The following is a 20,888-nucleotide window of genomic DNA, read 5'->3' as shown; positions in this document are numbered from 1 at the left end:
CTTGCATTGTGGCAAGATCATAATAAGCATAAATATTATCTACAGGGCTGATGAGACTCTCTGCCAGTGGTAGAAACTCCCTAAATTTGCTGTACAATGCCAAGGGCTAGGAGCACACCTCCTGTTGTACCTCAATCCCATCTCTGATTGCTGAGCATCTCCACCCCCATCATTCAACCTGGTCACTGAGGTCCAGCTCCGAGGGCCTTCTGGCGGTTCCCTCACTGCGAGAAGTGAGGTTACACGGAACCAGGTAGAGGGCCTTCTTGGTAGTGGCGCCCGCCCTGTGGAACGCCCTCCCAACTATCTGACTTTTAGAAGACATCTGAAGACAGCACTGTTTAGGGAAGTTTTTTTATGTTTGATATTTTATCATGTTTTTAATATTCTGTTTGGAGCCCCCAGATGGGTGGGGTATAAATAATAAATTTATTATTATTATTATTATTATTATTATTATTATTATTATTATTATTACATGCAAACACTACTACCAGGGAAAAGCCTTGGCAGAAGAGAGCAGCATATGGAACAAATCATGGCCAGGAAAGAGCAATATTAGATTAGGTGTGTGCAATGTTCTTTCTCTGCCCGAGTTCTTTCTACCTCCCCCCCCCGACCCCATTCCTCATGGGACTTTGCAAGCATGGGTGCAATATTATATATGAAAAAGGTACTGTGTAACCTTCCCTCCCATGTTATGTAGATAGGAACAGATTGAGGGCTCTGCCCTTAAATATTTGTATATCTCTACCATCTACTATCTATCTCTATCTATCTATCTATCTATCTATCTATCTATCTATCTATCTATCTATCTATCTACAGAAGCCAGCATAGGGGCCCTAATCCATGTTGGAACTCTAGCACAGAAGGACAGGGGATTTAACTCTTTGCTCCCTGCAGTGGGTTAGAACCAGACTGGGCCCCTCACAACTCCTCTGTCAACCCACTTGGTCCTTCCCCTGGATCCAGTTCTTCCTTCCCTGGACAACTTCCACCATCCTTGGATAACTTCTACCTAGGGTTGCCAGACTCAATAGAGGACAGGAGTTCTGTGCCTTTAATTGCCCTGCTCTCTTTTGAGTCTGGAAACCTTAAAGAGAAACCAGCAGACCCTTTGTTTAATATCCAAGCAAAGGGTCTTCTGGTTTCTCTTTAAGGTTTCCAGACTCAAAAGAGAGCAGGGCAATTAAAGGCACAGAAGTCCTGTCCTCTATTGAGTCTGGCAACCCTACTTCCACCATCCCTGGACAACTTCCACCATGCTGGCTGGGGCTAAAGTGAAATCTAAACCAAGGTTAATCCTCTCCAGCACAGACTCTTACTGGTATGCTTTTGAGCTGCCCGGTTGGTAAAAGCTGGGACAGAGCAACAGGAGCTCACCCTGCCCTGGGGATTTGAACTGCCGACTTTCCACTCAGCAAGCCCAAGAGGCTCAGTGGTTTAGACCAAGCACCATCCATGTCCCTGTAAAGTGAGATCTCAACCAAGGTTAGTCCTTTCCAGCACACACCCTTACTTAAGATACAACCAGGGATTCTCCTGCAGCATAGATCAGTGAAAAAAGAGAATTATATAGCAGATATGGTCCGTGTTATCAGGAAAGGTTTAAGCAAGTATTAGCTGGACATTTTAGCTCTCAAGAATGTGATCGCTTGGTCATGACATGATTTGCTGCACCAATAGGCACACAGCCGGCTCCTCTCTTCTCTTGAATAAATTCTACTTGTGACCTGTCAGGTGAGGAAGCCCAACGTGCTTTTCATCTTTAAAGATAAATTTCAAGGACAGCAATTTCATCAGACACCGCCAAGATGTGTACATCACTCTTTTCTTTCATAAATGCAATGTGAAAGAATAAGGAACTTCGCTCCTCCCTCACAGTGAATGCCACGACACTGTTACCTCGGCGTTCTGACAGATGGAACGTGCTCAGATACAGGTGAAATCCTCTGTCTGATTTGACTGTCAGGAGAAATTGCTTTCTGCAGCGAGAAAAGAAATACTTCTGTCATGTTAAACTTCGCTGCAGCGTGTCACACGTGCGACAGGAGAGCGCCAGGGGTCCTGATAGTGACAAGTGAGAAAGGTGAGCCAGGATAATGTCACCATCTGTTAACCTGCCATAAGAGGAGAATCGCTACATGCACATGGGAGACCTCACAGCCCGTCATGTCTCTACCTGACTTTGCTGTCGTACAAAACTCTGCTGACAACACCTAGGATTTTCAAAGAGCTTGTTAGATCCATTTTCACTGACTATGCAGTGACCTGTACCTCAGAATAGTAAAAGTGAAGAATACCCCCCCCCCTAATGTATCTGGTTTGAAACAAAGACAACCCCATCAGGAGCAAGGCAATTTGTCTTCCCTTGTCTAAGCTTGTAGGGAATAAAGGTTTAAAATTATTTTTCCACTGAGAGGTGGCAGTTAGGCAGGTTTTGAGACCCTTGCTGTGATATCTTTTCTGCTTCTTAAAGGGTACCGTCCCTAAGGAAGGAAGTGCACTTCTCTGGAATAGCAGCGATTCATGGTGAGATCACAGTCTGACCTGGATACTTCCAGCTGAGAAATGCTGAAAAAAACAAGAGCTTCTCACTACATTCCGCCCCCCCATCTTTTAGGTCCTCAACAAGGGTGTAAATTGCAGAGTTTAAATGCCGCTCCTCACATTTTAAAATGAGGCATAACAAGAAGCGTTAAGAACCAGCAATGAACCTGGGATATTTTCAAATACTACTGCACCAGAAAATGCCATGAAAATGGTCATGATTAGCATTCAGCTTCCCGAGGAACCTTAAATCCTTCATATTTCCCACCTCACCCTTTTCCTCCTTCCACCAGAAAGTGCTTTTCAGCAGGCTTCCTTAGCATAACTGCAGATGAAACGGGAGCTGAAAGTCAGGTGTAAAGTGAGGTTGAATTCTGCCTCCAGATTTTCAGGAAGAAAGCTTTCCCCTTGCCACTGAGGATCACAAGCTGATGTTTCCTTAGATTCCAAAGACTGCACTGAGATAGCAGCTGGGGCCAACCACACAAATTTTGTATCTGCAAAGATATACAGATATCTCCGGGCCTGCCCAAAGGTTTTTCTACCACAGCTCAAACACAAGTGGTGTTGATTTGCCCTACTTTCAAATATCTAAAGCAGGCATCCCCAAACTGCGGCCCTCCAGATGTTTTGGCCTACAACTCCCATGATCCCTAGCTAACAGGGCCAGTGGTCGGGGAAGATGGGAATTGTAGTCCAAAACATTTGGAGGGCCGAAGTTTGGGGATGCCTGATCTAAAGAGTATCTCCAAGCTTTTCTACTGTTTCCTTTCCCTCCCTGCTGGACGACCTCTTCCTAGTATTAATCTAGTTCCCAGAGAAGCACAGGAACTTTGTGTGGGCAGCATATAGACAGTATTTAAGCCAGGAAAGTTGTTTGCCCCATTCCTGTGTTATCATCACCAACACTTAAAATAACAGTACATTGCAACCGAGGTAACAAATAAAAGGGAATGCAAATTGCTAAGTGACTCAATCTTCCCTGCTTCAAAACACCAAATGATAGAAAAGAACAGTCCCAAATACATTCATCTTGCATCCTTTCTTTTTTTTTGCTGCAGTCTCTGATGACCCACAGGACAGAGAATAATTCACTGAAGGGGCAACAAGAAGCAAAGTGAGAACCAGCGCAGACTAGAGTTGCCAAGACACTCAAGATTGGAAAACATCGACGAGAACAAGACATACTCCTTCAGAACTGCCACTGGCACAAACTATTGAGAAATTAGACTATTTTTTTTTTTTTAGAATCTGCATCCATTGGCAAACATTGCAACACTAAAAATAAATACTTCCAGCAGCAAACCTATTAAACAGCAAGGCAGATACGGCACTGGTACAACCCTGCTCTGCCATGGCTATGTGCCTTGACAAGATGCCCAGCTTCTTCTCTGGAAAGGCAATTCTCCATGTTCTGACATTTGTGTTCCCAAAGCCTGTGAAATATCTTACACAGTTCATCTTTTGCAGATTCTGCCCCTCCCCCGGCAAGAAAGGAAATTTTTAAAGAACAATAAAGGGTGAAACTACAACGTTGGTGGTAAGAGGCTTGATTTGGTTCCCGTGAGACGGCATTCGCCTTTATTATCTGTTTGACGGACGTTCAGTGCATCAGCTTCCATCAAAGAGGGAGTGAGACGCCAACCTTGGAAGCGGGCCGGGCTTCTGTCAATTCAACCTGCTTCTCAGCAGGGAGAAAAAGTCACTTTGCACTTCATGTATTTCCCACCAACATCATTTCAGAAAGAGAGGGACAAAATGGGAAGTCGCAGCGTGAGAACTAGATACAAGATGAGATGATGAGGAAGAAAACAATAGCTCCTTTTCTGTATTTTGTACCTTCACTTAACCTCCGCTGCTACTGTTTAGATTGCCACGTCTATAGTCTATTTACATAATTAGCCCACTGCATGCATATTTCAAATATATAAATCTAGGGCTAAGGACAGCAGTGACATTAGCACCTCTAAACAGTGATTTTGTCTTGGGAACACTATGCAAGGAAATACATGAGTTGAGAGGGAGGGGCAGATTTCCCATAACTCATTATAAATCACAGGCCTTATTTTCGCACATTTTAGTCACTGATGGAAGAGAGCTGCAAAGAGCTCATTTTGTGGTCTGTATAAGAAGTGTTGTCTTCATCCTACATGGACATCATTTGGCCAAGTAAGTGATGTCAACGAAGAGCCATATCTGGTTTCCTCCATAACATCACGACATCTATGATGTGAGCCCTCATTGGCTGAGTTCACCTGAGGAAGAATGGAACAGGGTGGGGAATGGCTATCAAATGGAAAATGGAAGGGTGAAACAGCAGCTGTGAACAGTGGCAAATGAATGATCATGAAAAAAAGAAGGGGGGAGCCCATTTTCAGACCCAGTCTACGGCAGTGATGGCAGTAAAATTATGCTTTTCTGTCACAACTACATTAGCAGTGTCATTCAACAGTTATTTTGGGGGAGGTATGGCAGATTCTAGAATGCAAGGGGTTAGAGATCAACCCTTGGTGATATTGTGGGGACAATTTTGCAGAACACTGACAAAATGTTTGAAGAGATGATGCCCACCATCTGGACCTGTGTCCATCCTGGTTGGTAAGAGCTGGCCAGATGTGCTATGGCGATCATGTGATCATAAATGCTTTCTTGCAGGAGGGCTGTGTCTAGGGTTGCCAGACTCAATAGAGGACAGGACTTCAGTGCCTTTAATTGCCCTGCTCCCTTTTGAGTCTGGAAACTTTAAAGAGAAACCAGCAGACCCTTTGCTTGGAAATTAAACAAAGGGTCTGCTGGTTTCTCTTTTAAGGTTTCCAGACTCAAAAGAGAGCAGGGCAATTAAAGGCACAGAAGTCCTGTCCTCTAATGAGTCTGGCAACCCAAGCTGTGTCCCTGTATCCTCAAAGGAAGTGGTTGTGAGACCTTTATGAAAGACCTCATCTTTGTATCCCACTATCCTAGACAATCACTGGCTAGTCTCCAACTTTTCCTTTTTGAATAAGCTCCTACAGCAGATTGTGGCGACTCAACTCTGGGATTTTTTTGGATGAAGTAGAGTTATCTGGCCCCTTCATGGATCAATGCCTTGTCGTGGCGAAGGGGCTTGAATAACTCAGAGAGAAGCTACGAGCTACGCCATGCAGGGCCACCCAAGATGGACAGGTCCTAGTGGAGAGTTTTGACTAAACGTGATCCACCTGGAGAAGGAACTGGCAAGCCGCTCCAGTATCCCTGCCAAGAAAACTCCATGGACAAAGACAACAGGCATATAAAAGAGGACGAGATGGTTGGACAGTGTTCTCGAAGCTACCAACGTGAGTTTGACCAAACTGCGGGAGGCAGTGCAAGACAGGAGTGCCTGGCGTGCTATGGTCCATGGGGTCACGAAGAGTCGGACACGACTAAACAACAACAACAACAACAACAACAACAAGAAGAGTTATCTGGGATCTTTCCAGGCTGGTTTCAGACCTGCTTTTGTGGCTAAAACACAACTGGTAGTCTTTGAGGGTGACTACTGCCGGGGGGGGGGGGCAGTTCCGCTTGATTCTGCTGGATCTCTCTGTGACATTTGCTATCATCACCCACGGTATCTTCCTGACATGCTTGAATAGTATGGGATTGCGGGGGCACAATTCTACAGTGGGCGAATAGTAAAATAACAAAGGTGAATGCCATCTCACAGTAATCAAATCAGTCAAACAGTCTCAAAAGGTGATCCTCAAAAGATCAAGTACTGATTGGGCTACCAGGACAAAGTGATCACTCAAGACAAACCAGAAACGAGGCAGAACGAAGTCCCAGGAGATACAATTCTAGTTGGAGGATGACACATTTATCCACTCAGTTATCTGAATTTGGGCCTGTTCTCATATCATCTCAAGCAGTTAGGCTTTATCTCTGATATTTATGCCTTGAACCCCTGCCTTGTTTTTTACCGCATATATTATCTTCCTCCTGGAACTTGCGAGGGCTGATTCTGCAGTTTTGGGCACCAGATTGGTTGTCTCCTTTTCATTCAATTCTCATACCCACTTGTCTGGGTTTGTTTTTTGACCCAATTCCCTTCATACACAATATATGCTTGTTGCTTTTGTTTCATCTGGTCTTTCATCTGGTTAGTTTAACTTAAAATATACCCCGGGTTTTCATCTTGACCCCCTCCCACCACATTCTCGTCTCTGTCTGTAACATTGAGATTGCAATCCTTAATGTCAGGGCAATGCGATTTTTTTTTCCAATTACTGCTGTATAGCATCTAGTAGCTTTAGACACTTGTAAAATAAAAGAGGACGGCAATCTGCCTATGCATGTGGAAGCTGTGGTTCAAGACAACTGCAGACAAATGTGGTACAACAATTGCTCCATTTCTATGCACCACTCACGTTGTTGCAAGGCACTCCATTTTAATTTTTAAAAGCTACCTGCCACTGCTAGCAAGAGCAATTTAGTTTGTCTTTTTTTGAAGTGTGGCTGTGGAGTTTAATGTATGATTACAATGCAGCAGAAAAATTAAAACAGGGGGCAGGGAGAAGATACAGGGAGCTTCTTCACAGCATCTTATGCAAAAAGATTGTCCACCACACTGGGAGAAAAACTGGCATTAAAAAACAAACATTAATTACCTGCTGTATGAAGTGGAAACATAACTTGGCACTCCTATGCACTCGGCTTTTGAAAGGCAACATGCCTTATATGGTCTTTGCCAAGCTGGTGATAGGGATGCGATGGCCCTCTTAAGAACAGAACACACTGCTCATCTAGCACAGCCAAACCATTTCACCATTGGGCCTTTTAAGACTCCTTTGTCTCCATGTTGATGTCTTTCTCCTCATCAAGCCTGACTTAGAAAAAGTATGATTGGTAGTCACCTGAAGTGTAGATCTCTGATTGGCATCATGAGGTCACTGGATTGGGCTCTGGCTCCACCCTGGTCGCAAGGGTGAGAGAGATATCCCATTTCCCTCAATTGCCTGTTGTCTGTTGGGGTCGGAAGAAATCTGGTGGAAGTTCGTGGCTCTGGTAGCACTTTAGCCTCTTTTGGGGGGAACGGGGTCATCAGAGTGAGAGATGCCCAAGGCTTGTAACAATGGGCATCCTAGAACAGATGGTCAGAGGTCCGTTCCTCTAGCATGGATCCATCACTCCAACTTCCCTTCTTTAGTTACAACGAAGGAGAAGGAGCCTGTACTCGGGGATGGCTTCTTTAATTTGCTGAATAATTTCTGGCGATAGACCCTGTGGGAGCTGGTCTTGCATGTGTTGGAAGAGAGATCGGTTTCCTAGGGGATTGAGATAGAAGAAGAAGCCTCTGGAAACCCCACAAAGTCATCCTCATCTGAGGTGGTGGGGGTGGAATGAAAAGCCTGTGCCAGGGCTCTGGGTCATCTGAATCCCTTCCCAGGGGAGAGCCAATAGTGGCTGGGTCTGCTGCAGGTCACTGAGGAAGAGAAGGGCCTTGTGGCGACCTAATTGCTGCTGCAGGAGATGCTTTAGAAGCCTCCATGAGTTTCTGCTTCTGTTCTGTTTAGCCTTGTGGGCTCCTGGGAGGTCTATACCACGGAAGGCCGCTGGCTGCTGAGGTGGCTCCATGCTCAGCCCTGCAAAAGGTTTTCAGGGAGCAGGCCGGCTGCATGCCCAGAGATCAGCCTGCAGCAACAGGAAGCATCGATGCGGCTTCCGACACCCACAGGTCTTCTTAGCATGCTCTGTAAGTGCCAAAGGCGGGAACCACGGCTTCCATCAAGACATGCTGTCCTAGAGTGGCTTCTCTGGGAAGGCTTCAGGATTTGGAGAAGGAAAGTCAAAAGGAAAAGGGCAAAACTAGCCTGAGTAAAAGCAGGAGCCAATAATGATGGGACTGCATCATTCAGGCAGGAGCAAAAAACAAAACAAAACAAAAAAACCTGACTGGGAGCCGCCTACTTCTCCAAAGAGTTTTTTCTCCTGCCTCATGAGCAGGGTGGAGCCGGAGTCCAACCCAGTGACCCCATGATGCCAGCAGAAGATCCACAGCTGCAATCCTACATGTGCTTACTTGGGAGGAAGCTTACTTCTGAGAAAACATACACAGGATTACACAGCACGATATATAATCACAGATATCAGCCTAGAACTCTGACCTATCCTGCTTTGTCTGTGAAATTCCTTTTCTCCCCCCTTTGTAATGCTGTAGATGAATTGAGTGGATGTTATTATCTGCGTGTGAGCAAAATTCCGAGTGAGAGCTACTGTTTCTGTCCTTGACTTACCTTTCTTCTCTCTCCCTTTCTTCCCATTTCTTTTTCTCTTATTTCAGTATCTTAATACCAGCTGGAGCCTCTCTTTACAACGCCATTCTATTCTTTTATTTCTAAAACACTCATAATGCCTCACAAACACAGCGGCTTGAATAGGAGGAATACATACAGAGTGGAGGAGGAGGAGGATGATGTGCTCTCTCAGATATTTCAACGTCCTGCATGCACCGATGTCCTTCACTTGTGTTAATAAATAAAAGAAATACTTCTACCTTCCTTTTGAATTATTGAAATAAGTTTGGGCAATTATAGGACACACTGCGCTAAGCATTAGCACCAAAAGGTTCAAAACCAGACAATAAATAAGGCTAGGGAAGTAGTCGCATGGAGTCAGGCTTCCACGCGAAAATTTCTATGAATGTGTCAGGCAGCTCAAGAGTTGGCATGGAAAGTAGGCTTTCATTGTAACCAGTAAAGGCCTTGAGATTTTGTACAAAAAAGAGGGGGGAAGAAAAGAAAAGAAAAGCCCATCCCCATTCACTGAACAAAATAGTATTAATGAAAGAGGCTGAAAGCTAGCCCATCATATTCTTGTAAGAAACTCATCTTTGCAAGGATGTCCTCTCTTGTCCTTGTCAATTTCAGTCCCAACTATAGAAGGCAATCAAGACCAAGACCTTGATGACAGAGCCAGCCTTTTGAACACCACGAGACAGACTCGTTTGCTTTGTGTAAGCTGGCCATCTATCCTTCAGGTTTATTTATATATTGCTTCAAACATGTATTACTAAGGTTCGCACATTTACTTATCTTTGTTTTCCTGAAGATGAGAGTAAAATGCACGCAACTAAAGGAGCAACGGAAGCTGGCAGGTTAATTTTTGCATAGTCTTCTTAAATTCTTCATGTACAAGTGTGATCAGAGGAAGGCTTATGAAAAATAGGTCTTATAAAAACAAGATAGTGGAGTCATTAGAACCCCCCCTCGCTTTTTGCAGGGGGTAAATCTACATGCATGGTGAAAGTGATCACCCCAGAAGCACAGCGAGGAGGGAGAAAATATTTGGTCAAGAAGCTCTGGCTCCTGACTGAATAAGGCCTGAATGGCTGTCTTAAGGGTGGAGATGTTTTTTCTCAGGTGCGGAAATAATGACAAGGCCTTAGTTTCTGAGCGCAATTCGAAGTGCTGGTGCTGACCTTTAAAGCCCTAAACAGCCTCAGCCCAGTATACCTGAAGGAGCATCTCCACCCCCATCGTTCAGCCCGGACACTGAGGTCCAGTGCCAAGCGCCTTCTGGCGGTTCCCTCACTGTGAGAAGTGAGGTTACAGGGAACCAGGCAGAGGGCCTTCTCAGTAGTGGCGCCTGCCCTGTGAAACGTCCTCCCAACAGATGTCAAGGAAATAAACAACTATCTGACTTTTAGAAGACAGCCGAAGGCAGCCCTGTTTAGGGAAGTTTTTAATGTTTGATGTTTTATCCTATTTTTAATATCTTGTTGGAAGCCACCCAGAGTGTTTGGGTCCTATAATGTTGCTTCTTTATTTGGGTGCAATTATTGTTGAGGGATTGATATTTTTTTTAAGAGCTTCCTTAAATCAGGAAGTTGCTGAAAATGCCTGGGAAAATGGAAATGCAAGCCAGGGTGGCAACCAAGTGCTTTTGCCTTCAGTTGGAAAGGAGTTGCATTGACAGGGAGAGCAGGAGACCTTGACAATTAGCAATCATTTCACAAAGAGGCCAGGGCTGTCTATATGAGCACTGCATCAGTGCAGAGGAAACCTATGAAAAACATTTAACAATCAAAACTACTCCATTTGTAAGTCAGGCATATGGACAAGAATGGGAGGACATCAAAGGGAACAGACAATTATGTCGAGCTTATGTCCAATGTGGCAAAAAAGAAGTAGTTGTATAAGAGACAAGAGATCATAAAGTCAAGGACAGAGAAATAGGCTGCCTTAAAAAAACAACAATCTAACATTGAGCCAAATTTGACAAGTTGGTGTACTCATGAATTCTTTATTTTTCCTAAATCTGAGTTGGATCATTAAATGACTACCATGTAACTTGCCATATGAGTAAAATTATCTGTGCCATAAAACCTTAATCCTATCCCAAACTTCCAGTCAAAAGAGTGTACCCATAGACTAGGATTTTCTCTCTCACACTGTTGCAAAAATATAGACTGAAAGCTGGATTATCCACCATGTTTAAAACCTACAATTGTAGAAAAGCTAACTGAATATATTGTCAAAGCAGAACACCTTTATTGCAGCAGTGAGGTAATTATCCTGTTGTTGTTGTTGTTGTTGTTGTTGTTGTTGTTAGCATCTATCTGTCTTGAGGGACAATGGAGTGCACCTCCGGGGGTGAAGCCAAACTGTTGCAATAGCAGCACTGAAATTACCTCTTTGGGGTGCAAGCCTGGGCAGTGTGTGTGGAGGCCCAGGGAGGTCCAGACAAGAAGACCCCTCTTTGGCCTTGATGTGGTCCAAAGGAAATCAGAACAATACATTTGGCACCAGCTTGGCTGTAGGAGTTGCTGGAAGAAGGCCTACAAGGTGCCATCCAATCATCTTAGGGACACCACTCCTTTTCTTCTCCCAAAGATGACCCACAAGGCAGCAGAGTTTTCCTTCTCTTAGACGGGATCTCTTTCCAGGTGCCAAGCCCCACCTGCCCTCTCCGGCATGTGCTGAAACCATCTTCTTGACCATTGGACCCACTATTGATCTTGTCCGCTCAATCCACTGAAGCCTGTCTTCACATGCAGGGGAAGTCCCTAACTCACTGAACTTTGAAGCCCATTGGCTACCCTCACCTGGTTTAGCTGGCAAGTCAAAGCCGTTCCCAGGGTGTTGCACGCTGACAGCTTCTAGGAGCTACTTGTGAGAGCTGAGGGCAGGGTGGGGACCAAAGGTGGGCAAACTACTCCAGAAGAAACAGAACATGTCCCCCCAGAAGTACTTTCTTTCTTTTTCTCTTTTTTTGACAATCACTCATTGCCGAATAAGATTAACTGCCATGAATATAGTTTTAACAGTGCGTCCTTAAGTTGGTTTAGAGGCCCATTCTGGATCCACATGTCCTTCCACAGTGGGGACATAAGTTTCCGGGCAGGAGTTGATCACGGCAAGGATTTGCCAAATGTGCCTTCCTCTTAGCTCATTTCTCCCTTTTGTCCTGTTTGTGCTTCTTCAAAGTCCACGACACCTTTGGTAGAGGCTATTCGCCAATTGAAGTGCTCACAGGCCAGTGTTTCCCAGTTGTTAGTGTTTATTTTTTAATGATTTGCCTTGAGAGTATCTTTAAACTTCTTTTGTTGTCCACCAACATTACGCTTTCCATTCTTAAGTTGGGAATAGAGTAGCTGCTTTGTAAGATGATAATCAGGCATCCAAACAACATGACCAGTGCAACCAAGTGATGTTGAAGAATCATTGCTTCAACACTGATCTTTCCTTCTTCCAGTACAATGACATTTGTTCGCCTGTTTTCCCAAGTGATATGCAATTTTTTTTCGGAGACACCATTGATAGAATCTTTCATAGAGTTGGAGATGGCATTTATAAGTGGTCCATGTATCACAAATGTAAAGTTGGTAGTACAATAGCTTTGTAAACAAGCATTGTGGTTTTCCTGTGAATGTCCTGGTCCTCAAACATTCTATACTTCAATCAGGAGAATGCTGCACTCACAAAGCTCAGGCAATGATGGATTTCGGCATCGACGTTGGCCCTTGGGGAAAGATAACTTCCTAGGTAGGAAAAATGATCAACATTTTCCAATGTTACACTACTGAATTGAGTTTATGGTGCTGCAAAGGGGTCGTTTTGTGCTTGTTGGTGCAGCAGTTTGTTTGTTTTTTGGCTACTGAGTGATAGGTCAAGCTTTCCATAAGCTTCTGCAAAGATATTTAGGATAGTTTGGAGGTCATCCTCTGAGTGTGCACACACTATGTTGTCATCAGCATATTGAAGCTCTATGACGGTAACCTTACTCTTTGCTTTCAGCCTACTCAAATTGAAGAGCTTTCCATCTACCCTTCCTCTAACATTGCACACAATCCTCTTCATTCTACATACTGTGATATTCTTGAAATCTCACATGCACACAATTAAAAAGTCGGTTTACCTGTAAGCCATTAATATGCAAACAGATGTGCTCAAAGTAAGAAAGCAAAGTTACCCAAAGCCATTTGTCCCTTGGGATGAGGATGCACCCATTTATTGAATTATACAGCTAGGGACTGTTTGCCTTGTACCACTGCACCAAATTCAGGGCTTTTGCCATACAAGCCCTAATTATGTTCTCAGAAAAACCGAACGTTCACTTGAATTCACATGTCCATTTATTGCTACTTCGTTCCGAGTGTGACAGAATTCAAACCATTTTAGCAAGGAAAGGAGTAACGGAAGCTAGGACGAGGCCAGAGTCTACCACAGGGAGATCAAGGAGTCCAAAAGCCCCTCTTTCAAAACAACTACAGCTTTAGTTTCAGAATATGAAAATGCTACACACACTATAAAATTTTACTCTACCAGTGAAGGGAAACGTAAATTGTACTACTTCCAAACTTAGCTCAAAGCAGAGTTCAAGATGTATTTTGAGAAGCAAAAACAAAGCCAATATCAGGAGCAATTCATTGGAACCTATGATAGCAGTTTTCCCAGACATGCTATGCATGGCAGACACTGACAGAGATGTTTAGGCCCAGGCATAGGTGAATGATATAAGTTCACACCAGCACCCAGAGGTCATCACTGGGTGCCACAAGAGTTTTTGGACATCTATGGGTCACTAGAAAGCAGGGCCTTCCTAGGTGGCATTACATTTCTCCTAAATAAGTGATGCTTATACAGTATTTATTCAACTGCAATGAATGCATTGTTCCCTACCCCTTCATGTGTTTGCAAAATATGTACTTCCCCTTTTTATGCTACAACGCATATAAAGACATGCAACCAACATCTGCTACATTAGATGAGAAATAGCACTCCAACGCAGATCTTTCAGAATGCCTGCACATTTTCAAGCGAGGTTCGCTTTGATATAAAAATGTTCTACTGCACTTCAGAACACATATAGACCGTTTGCAAGAACTGAACTCTTGATGCTCATTCATTCCTTTGCTACACCGCGTGTGGGTGAAGCTAAGTCTAAATACATCGCTCGCCTCTCCTTGTCACATAAGCCTAATGACTTTCCCAGCAAGTCTGCATATTGAAATACCTGTTGCCATGAACATGAGAAGCACAAAAGGCAAAGCTGTAATGGAGCAAGGTTGGGTCAATGACAGCGCCATTCTCCGAGTGTTCCATCAACTCATTCAGGTAGCACAGGTGGCGGTGGCAGCCTCTCACACCATAACGAGCGCAGTATTCGTCTAACACAAAGACTTGGCCCGGGCTAAACCAACCCTGTAAGAGATGGGGAAAGTGTTGCGTCATTAAATCTGGACTGTTCTTTTATGCATTGTTTGAACAGAAAACTACAGTCTTTCATGCAATATACACCTTATACAGTGGAACTTTGGTTTTCAAACATGATCCAATCCAGAAGACCATTCAAGTTCCGAAATGTTCAAAAACCGAAAACTCAACATGGAAGCCTCAAAACGGAAAAATTAATACAGAAAACTAAACCAGGAAGCCACCTCGGAAGTTCGACTTCCGAGGCCCATTCAAAAACGGAAGCATGTACGGCGTTCCGAGTTCTGAAACATTTGTCAATGAAAAATACAACAGTTCCACTGTATTTTTAATCAATGTGATGTGCCATTAGCTCCGAACTTGACAGGGCCATGAATAATTTTTCGCCAGTTAGGGGAGGAGGAAAGAGAGCTATCGCAAACAGAAACGCATTAAAATGTTCAAAGTTGTTTCCCGCAATATTCCCAATTCTGCCTGAGGAAGGAAGGTTAGAGGTTTCTCATGCAGAGTGTGGCTTTAAGGAAAAAGAACAAATATGAACGGCTTAGAATTATCTTATGAGAGAAAAAGCACACAGCAAAAGGGAAGTTTAACTGCTCATGAGAAGAGTCCAAACTGGTTATTGGGAGATATCACCAAGGTGGTGCCCAGTCGGCTTCCAATATTTTAAGAGGAAAGTCTCCTCCCTTCACAAACCCCTCACACCCTAAATGCCCTAGTGCTGACAACCAGACCTGCCAGTTATTACATCTAGACTGCACATCCTACAATGGTCTCAAAGTGTCCTGACTTCAATCAGTGGTGTTTGGTGAAATTTTTCGTAGGGGAACAGTTAGGGCCAGAGGCACCACCTTGTGAGGCACCATTGCAACTTCAAACCACAGTTTATGAAGCTAGCTTGTTTCTGAAAGTGTTCATTAAGATTAACCACAGTTTAGGTTTGGATACCAGGCTATACTGTGATTAACTGAACTCGGAAGCACCAGCTCGTGGCTAGGACAAGAGAAGGGAGCATGTGATCCCAGTGGGAAGCTATGCTCCCTTCCCATCATCATAATCCATAGTTTAGCATGATGTCTGGATGGATTAAGAAAGGAATCCAGGAGTACGTCAGAAAGTACATCGTACCAGTATATCGTATCTGAAGAAGTGTGCACGCACACGAAAGCTCATACCAAAATAAAAACTTAGTTGGTCTTTAAGGTGCTGCTGGAAGGAATTTTTTTTATTTTGTTTCGACTACGTCAGACCAACACGGCTACCTACCTGTAACTACATCAGAAAGATCGCTGACACGCATGCTAAAATTAGGGGTGATGTTCAGTAAGCCACCAGACCACACAAGACAGACATAGACAGAAACCAAACATGGCAATGTTTGGGTGAGAGGTTTTTAGACATTTTGTCTGAAATAACACAGTTTTGGAGATGAATGTGGCTTTCAAAAGATAACTGTCTTAAGTAAAAACATCAGACTGTCTTGCACTTTATACAATTATTACAACATAAGCCTGGTGGACCAGAACATCGGATGTCCAGGAAAGACTTGATGCCATAATAAACGTGTTAATCATTAAAGGTGTGAAGAGTCTCTGCTGTTTTTACTGAGACTAACATTGATAAAGTTATTACAGTACACAAACTTTTCTCCAGTAAAGGGAACTTTGGCAATGTTCTCTTATTTCTAAAACAAAGTGTGAAAAATAATGAGGACTTCAAAAAAAAAAAAGAACGTGCATACTACCTTTCACTTTGAAAAGAAACACCAAATAAAATAACAACTTCAAAATAAAATATCAATCATGTTAACCAGTAACTGGTATTAATGGTCAGGGAAATGCTGGGGTAAAGTACGTTTTCAGTTGTGGGTGGAAACATCCCATAGTAAGAAACTGCCGGATCATTGCATAAGTTAGGACACACCAGAGAGAAGATGCACATCTACAGACAGCGGCATCCTAATTTTGGTGAGCAATTTTCAGACTGAATATGTTTAATTTGACAGAGTTAAAAGTTAGTTCCTCCTTGGCTAGGTGACACTTTTCTGCCTAAACATTTCAAAAGCTGGATGCACTTGGACATGCTCACCATAGAAATAATATAAGCAAAGCTTGGCCTTCAACAGTCAATAGGTAAGACTAAAGATTTACTTATTCCGAGAAACAGAAATGGAGACATAAGTAGAAGCAACTAAGGAGTGGTTACTCATTTCTTCACAAAATTCCCCAGGAGTTTTTTTCTCTCACACTCAAGCTCTACCCGCACAACAGAAAGGTAGGAGTTTTTAAAGTTATCAAGGTAATATTGTGATAATAACTTTTATTTTATAATTGCTTAGAAGCTCCCTACTGTTTACTGGAGAGTTCAATAAAGGAATTTTAGTATCGCTAATAGTTTAAATCATAGGTTATGTTTAAATCTAATTGTTTCATATTAGCTTGATTTTGTTTTGTGGCGAGTGTCGCTACTTTCATTTAATTTGCTGAAATGCAAAAGTTGGGACGATTAAAAGTAAATTTTCAGCATCTAAAGACTGACAGAAGCAACGGTATCGTTAATTTATTTATCTTTTTCTAAAGTTGATGCATGTGTGGAGAGTGTAAGGGAGCCCTTAATAATAGAACCCACTTTTCCCACAGAAGAAGAAGAAGAAAAGTGTGGGGTTGTGACTGAGTTCAGTTTTTTGGGGGGGAAGCTGTGTACACGGGAAAGGCAAACAACCCAGAACCTGTGGAACGGAATGTAAGAAAATGTTTGTCAAGAAAGCTCTGGCCTATGACTGAAATAGGTCTGACTAAGGATCCCATATCCTACACACCAGATAGAAGTATGCTATTAGAGATTAAAGATCACTGGAGTCTGTTCCATTGAATTTCACTTGGAATTGCTATCTATGTTCCTCTCTTAAGGCCAGCTGAGATCACATACGGTAGTAAACTTTAACTTGAGGGCTGGTGGGCATTTAGGTGGGCTAATGCAGATTCAGCGGTAGTTTAGTTGTAGATAATTTTAGCCTCTCAAGCCCTATTGGTTCACCACAACTTAAGAAACTCATTTTCAGAGGCTAGGAATTACCACCCACAGGCTTTCTTTGGATAAATACAATGATACCTGGAATGACTTTACGCAGAACATATTAGGTTACTGACAATTGCATGCCTATTAGGATACAGTCATGCCTCGGTTTAAGTACGCTTCGGTTTGAGTACTTTCAGTTTAAGTACTCCGCAGATCCGTCTGGAACGGATTAATCCACTTTCCATTACTTTCAATGGGAAAGTTCGCTTCAGGTTAAGTACGCTTCAGGTTAAGTACGGACTTCCAGAACCAATTACACTCATACTTTGGGTTAAGTACGCTTCAGGTTGAGTACTCCGCGGACCCATCTGGAACGGTTTAATCCACTTTCCATTACTTTCAATGGGAAAGTTCGCTTCAGGTTAAGTACGCTTCAGTTTAAGTACTCCGCGGACCTGTCTGGAACAGATTAATCCACTTTCCATTACTTTCAATGGGAAAGTTCACTTCAGGTTAAGTGTGCTTCAGGTTAAGTACAGATTTCCGGAACCAATTGTGTACTTAAACCGAAGTACCACTGTAATAAGAATCTACACGTCTATATATTAATGTATGGTAATGTAACAGTATGTTTGTTTGTTTTTTCATTCTCACTCACCTTTTCTTTCCTCCCTCCCCCTCCCTCTGTCTTTTAATAAATGAAATTCTCTTAATAAAATATTAATAAAAATAGTAACCAGTGAGCAACTTACTAATTTGACAGAGCAGAGAGAGAAGACTGGTTGGAGATTTGAGAGGCATCTACAGACTTCACATTCCCCAGAATGGCCCATAAACTCCATGTCTGTACACTTCCATGACTTTGCTCATTCAGGGAATGGTTTCCAGGTTCACATCTAATGTGTTTTATTTTTATTTTTTATTATTTTAGATATTTCGATTATTTATACTTTTCAAGTTTATACATTTCACTAATTTTACAATCATGTTAACATTTCAAAACTTGACTTCCTTCCCCCTCTTTCTGTGGTTCCTTAAATTTGTTTTTAATATCTTCTGCATACCTTTAAAGCCCTATGCGGCTTGGGACCCTCGTACCTATGGGACCGCCTCTCCTGGTATGCCCCGCGGAGGACCTTAAGGTCCACAAACAACAATATTCTGGAGATCCCAAGCCATAAGGTGGCTAGATTGGCCTCTACTAGGGCCAGGGCCTTTTCAGTATTGGCCCCAACTTGGTGGAACGCTCTCTCACAGGAGACCAGGGCCCTGCGGGATTTGTCATCTTTCCGCAGGGCCTGCAAGACAAAGCTGTTCTGCCTGGCCTTTGGGTTGGACTTAGTCTGACCCCTGTGTTTTCCTCCCTCATGGCTTGGATTTATGGACAACTTAAAATGAGGCTGCATTTTAAATTTTAATATTGTATTTTAATCTGTATTTTAATTAATTGCTTTTTATGTTTTATTGTAATTTTATTGGTGTTAGCCGCCCTGAGCCCGGTTTTGACTGGGGAGGGTGGGGTATTAAAAAAAAAAATTATATCCAAATTAATTTGCTCATTTATTCATCTTCTTATAAAACTGCAATAATCCTGACAATGTTTTAATCTTCTTTATAATCTATCTGTAAATATTCAACAAACCATTTCCAAACTTGCCGGAAGAATGAGAAATCAAGATAACTAATTTTAAATAAATTACCTTGATTTCTCATTCTTCTGGCAAGTTTTGCCATTTCTGCATATTCCATAAGTCTTTGTATCAATTCTTCCTTTGCTGGGACTTCTGCTTCTTTCCATTTTGGGGCAAGTAACATTCTCACACCTAATATGTTTTAAGGGATATCTAAAAATGTTGAACATGAACTCTCCAAATATGGTGTCTATATCAGAAAACATGTACATAATAGTGGCATGTTTGCCGGGGCTCCAGGATAGGCGATGACCAGCATGAGCTTGGGTTCTTTGGTGTGAAATTGCATCTTGGAATCAAGAACTACCAAGAGATAATGAGAATAAAAAAAATCCCCACAGCAGAGTTTACACTTCAGTTAATGGACTAGACCTCGTATCACATTAGTTTATGTGCAACTGAGAGGGCATTTTTCAAGTTACTCCTAGCCTCCACTTTCCCCATAAGTGGGATCATTCTTGTTGTGTAAGTAAAGCAAGCCAGTCAGCCAAGCCAAAGATTGATCAGTAGATAAGGAAGGATAGAACATGAAGGTTGTTTAATTTTTGTGTGATTATGCATCCTTGCGATTGCAGCCTCCACTCCTCAAATACTCTATGCTTTCATTTGAAAGTGGGGGGAAAATGAAATTACAGAATACTCCTAGAGTGGTAAGTAATTTATCCAGGATTTAAGCCTACAAAGCTAACCTTGACTCAGCTGAATACAAGCACAATAAATCTATTTGCCTTTCTCCCCCTGTGGTTTTGATTCTATTCTTTGGGTTTCTTTTTCCTTCCCAGTCCATGAAAGAGGAGAGAATTACAAGATAGATGACATAATGCTTGACATCTGGCGAGCTAGATTTGTACCTTAAAATGCCTGTACAGGTGTTAGCAAATCCTACCACAGAGGGTTCCATATTTATTAAAGCCTTCTGTTTTTATTCAGCCCTCCCTAGAGGAGCTGATAAACCACGGTTCAGAGTCAGTTTGAGTCTATTCTCTTCTCTATTGAGTGGCACAGCAGTAGTCTTCAAGTGTATAATTTTCAAATTTGAAGCCAATCGATTGAAATCCTTTATCCCAACCTCACGCACAGTTATTAAATGAGTCTGGAAGAAAAGACCACTTTGCAACAACTATTTCTCACTTTTTCCTCTCTCCCCCACTTCTTTTATTCCAGCCTTTTTACTCACCAAACAAGAATAGGAATCATTCAATCGGTGATCCAAGGTCTGCCTCTGAAGTACTCTAAAGAGTGCAGCATGGTCAAACTTGCAAGGATTAGCAGAAATAAACTCATCCATGCCTTGTTTCTGAGCACGATCTGCATCTGATCATAGGGAGGAGAATGAATGTATGGATGTAGATTATTCTGCTTTAAAACAGGCTTTAAATTTAATTCAATAACAGCCACATTCAAGTTTCATCTGCTCTTTCATGCCTCACCAAACCCCTCCTGGATAAATACCTATCACAATAAAATCTAAGCAAACGGCAACGGTTTAAACATAGCAATGGATAAACAGGCAGCCGGCAGCCCCCTTTTCATATAGTACGAACGTTACCCCTACATAGACTGAGACAGACTGAACAATCCATTCTGATATTTTTCAGAAAGAATATCTACTCTAACTGTGGATCTTCTGCTTCTAGAAAGCTTGTAAAATATTGGAACAACAGCCTTTCTTTTTGGAGTGCCTGTTTTCACAAGGTACGGTAGTAAGTGCAAGACTGATGAACACAGATCTTGTACATTAAAAAAAAACCAACAACAACCCACTCTATAAAGTTTTGAGGAGGTCTCAGCTTATGGGCATTTACAAAGATGCTCATCAAAGACCAAAGTAGCAAGCAAACATGACTTCAAGGCCATTTCTCAAATGGCAAACTGGAGCAGAAATGAACACACAGGCTTGAAAGAGGTCATTTCCAGCCTTTTCCTTTTTACATGCAGCTTTTAATGAAACAAA

At 42.5% G+C, this 20,888-nt stretch overlaps 1 protein-coding gene across 8 annotated transcripts in view; it reads right to left on the bottom strand.

Annotated features, from left to right (window-relative positions):
* The window catches only part of CADPS2 (calcium dependent secretion activator 2), a 327,080-nt gene that overhangs the window by 102,122 nt on the left and 204,070 nt on the right, over positions 1 to 20,888 (bottom strand). For all 8 annotated transcript variants that reach the window (XM_060279570.1, XM_035128678.2, XM_035128680.2 and 5 more), the window contains 2 exons: positions 20,112 to 20,248; positions 14,026 to 14,213 (listed from right to left, as the gene is read on the bottom strand). In XM_060279570.1, coding sequence (XP_060135553.1) covers positions 14,026 to 14,213; positions 20,112 to 20,248 — 325 coding nt within the window. The remainder of the gene's footprint in view (positions 1 to 14,025; positions 14,214 to 20,111; positions 20,249 to 20,888) is intronic.

This window comes from Zootoca vivipara, chromosome 10 (genome assembly GCF_963506605.1).
Source record: "Zootoca vivipara chromosome 10, rZooViv1.1, whole genome shotgun sequence".
Taxonomy (NCBI): domain Eukaryota; kingdom Metazoa; phylum Chordata; class Lepidosauria; order Squamata; family Lacertidae; genus Zootoca; species Zootoca vivipara.
The sequence above is the reverse complement of the archived record's forward strand: the minus strand, read 5'-3'. Positions and strand labels throughout refer to the sequence as shown.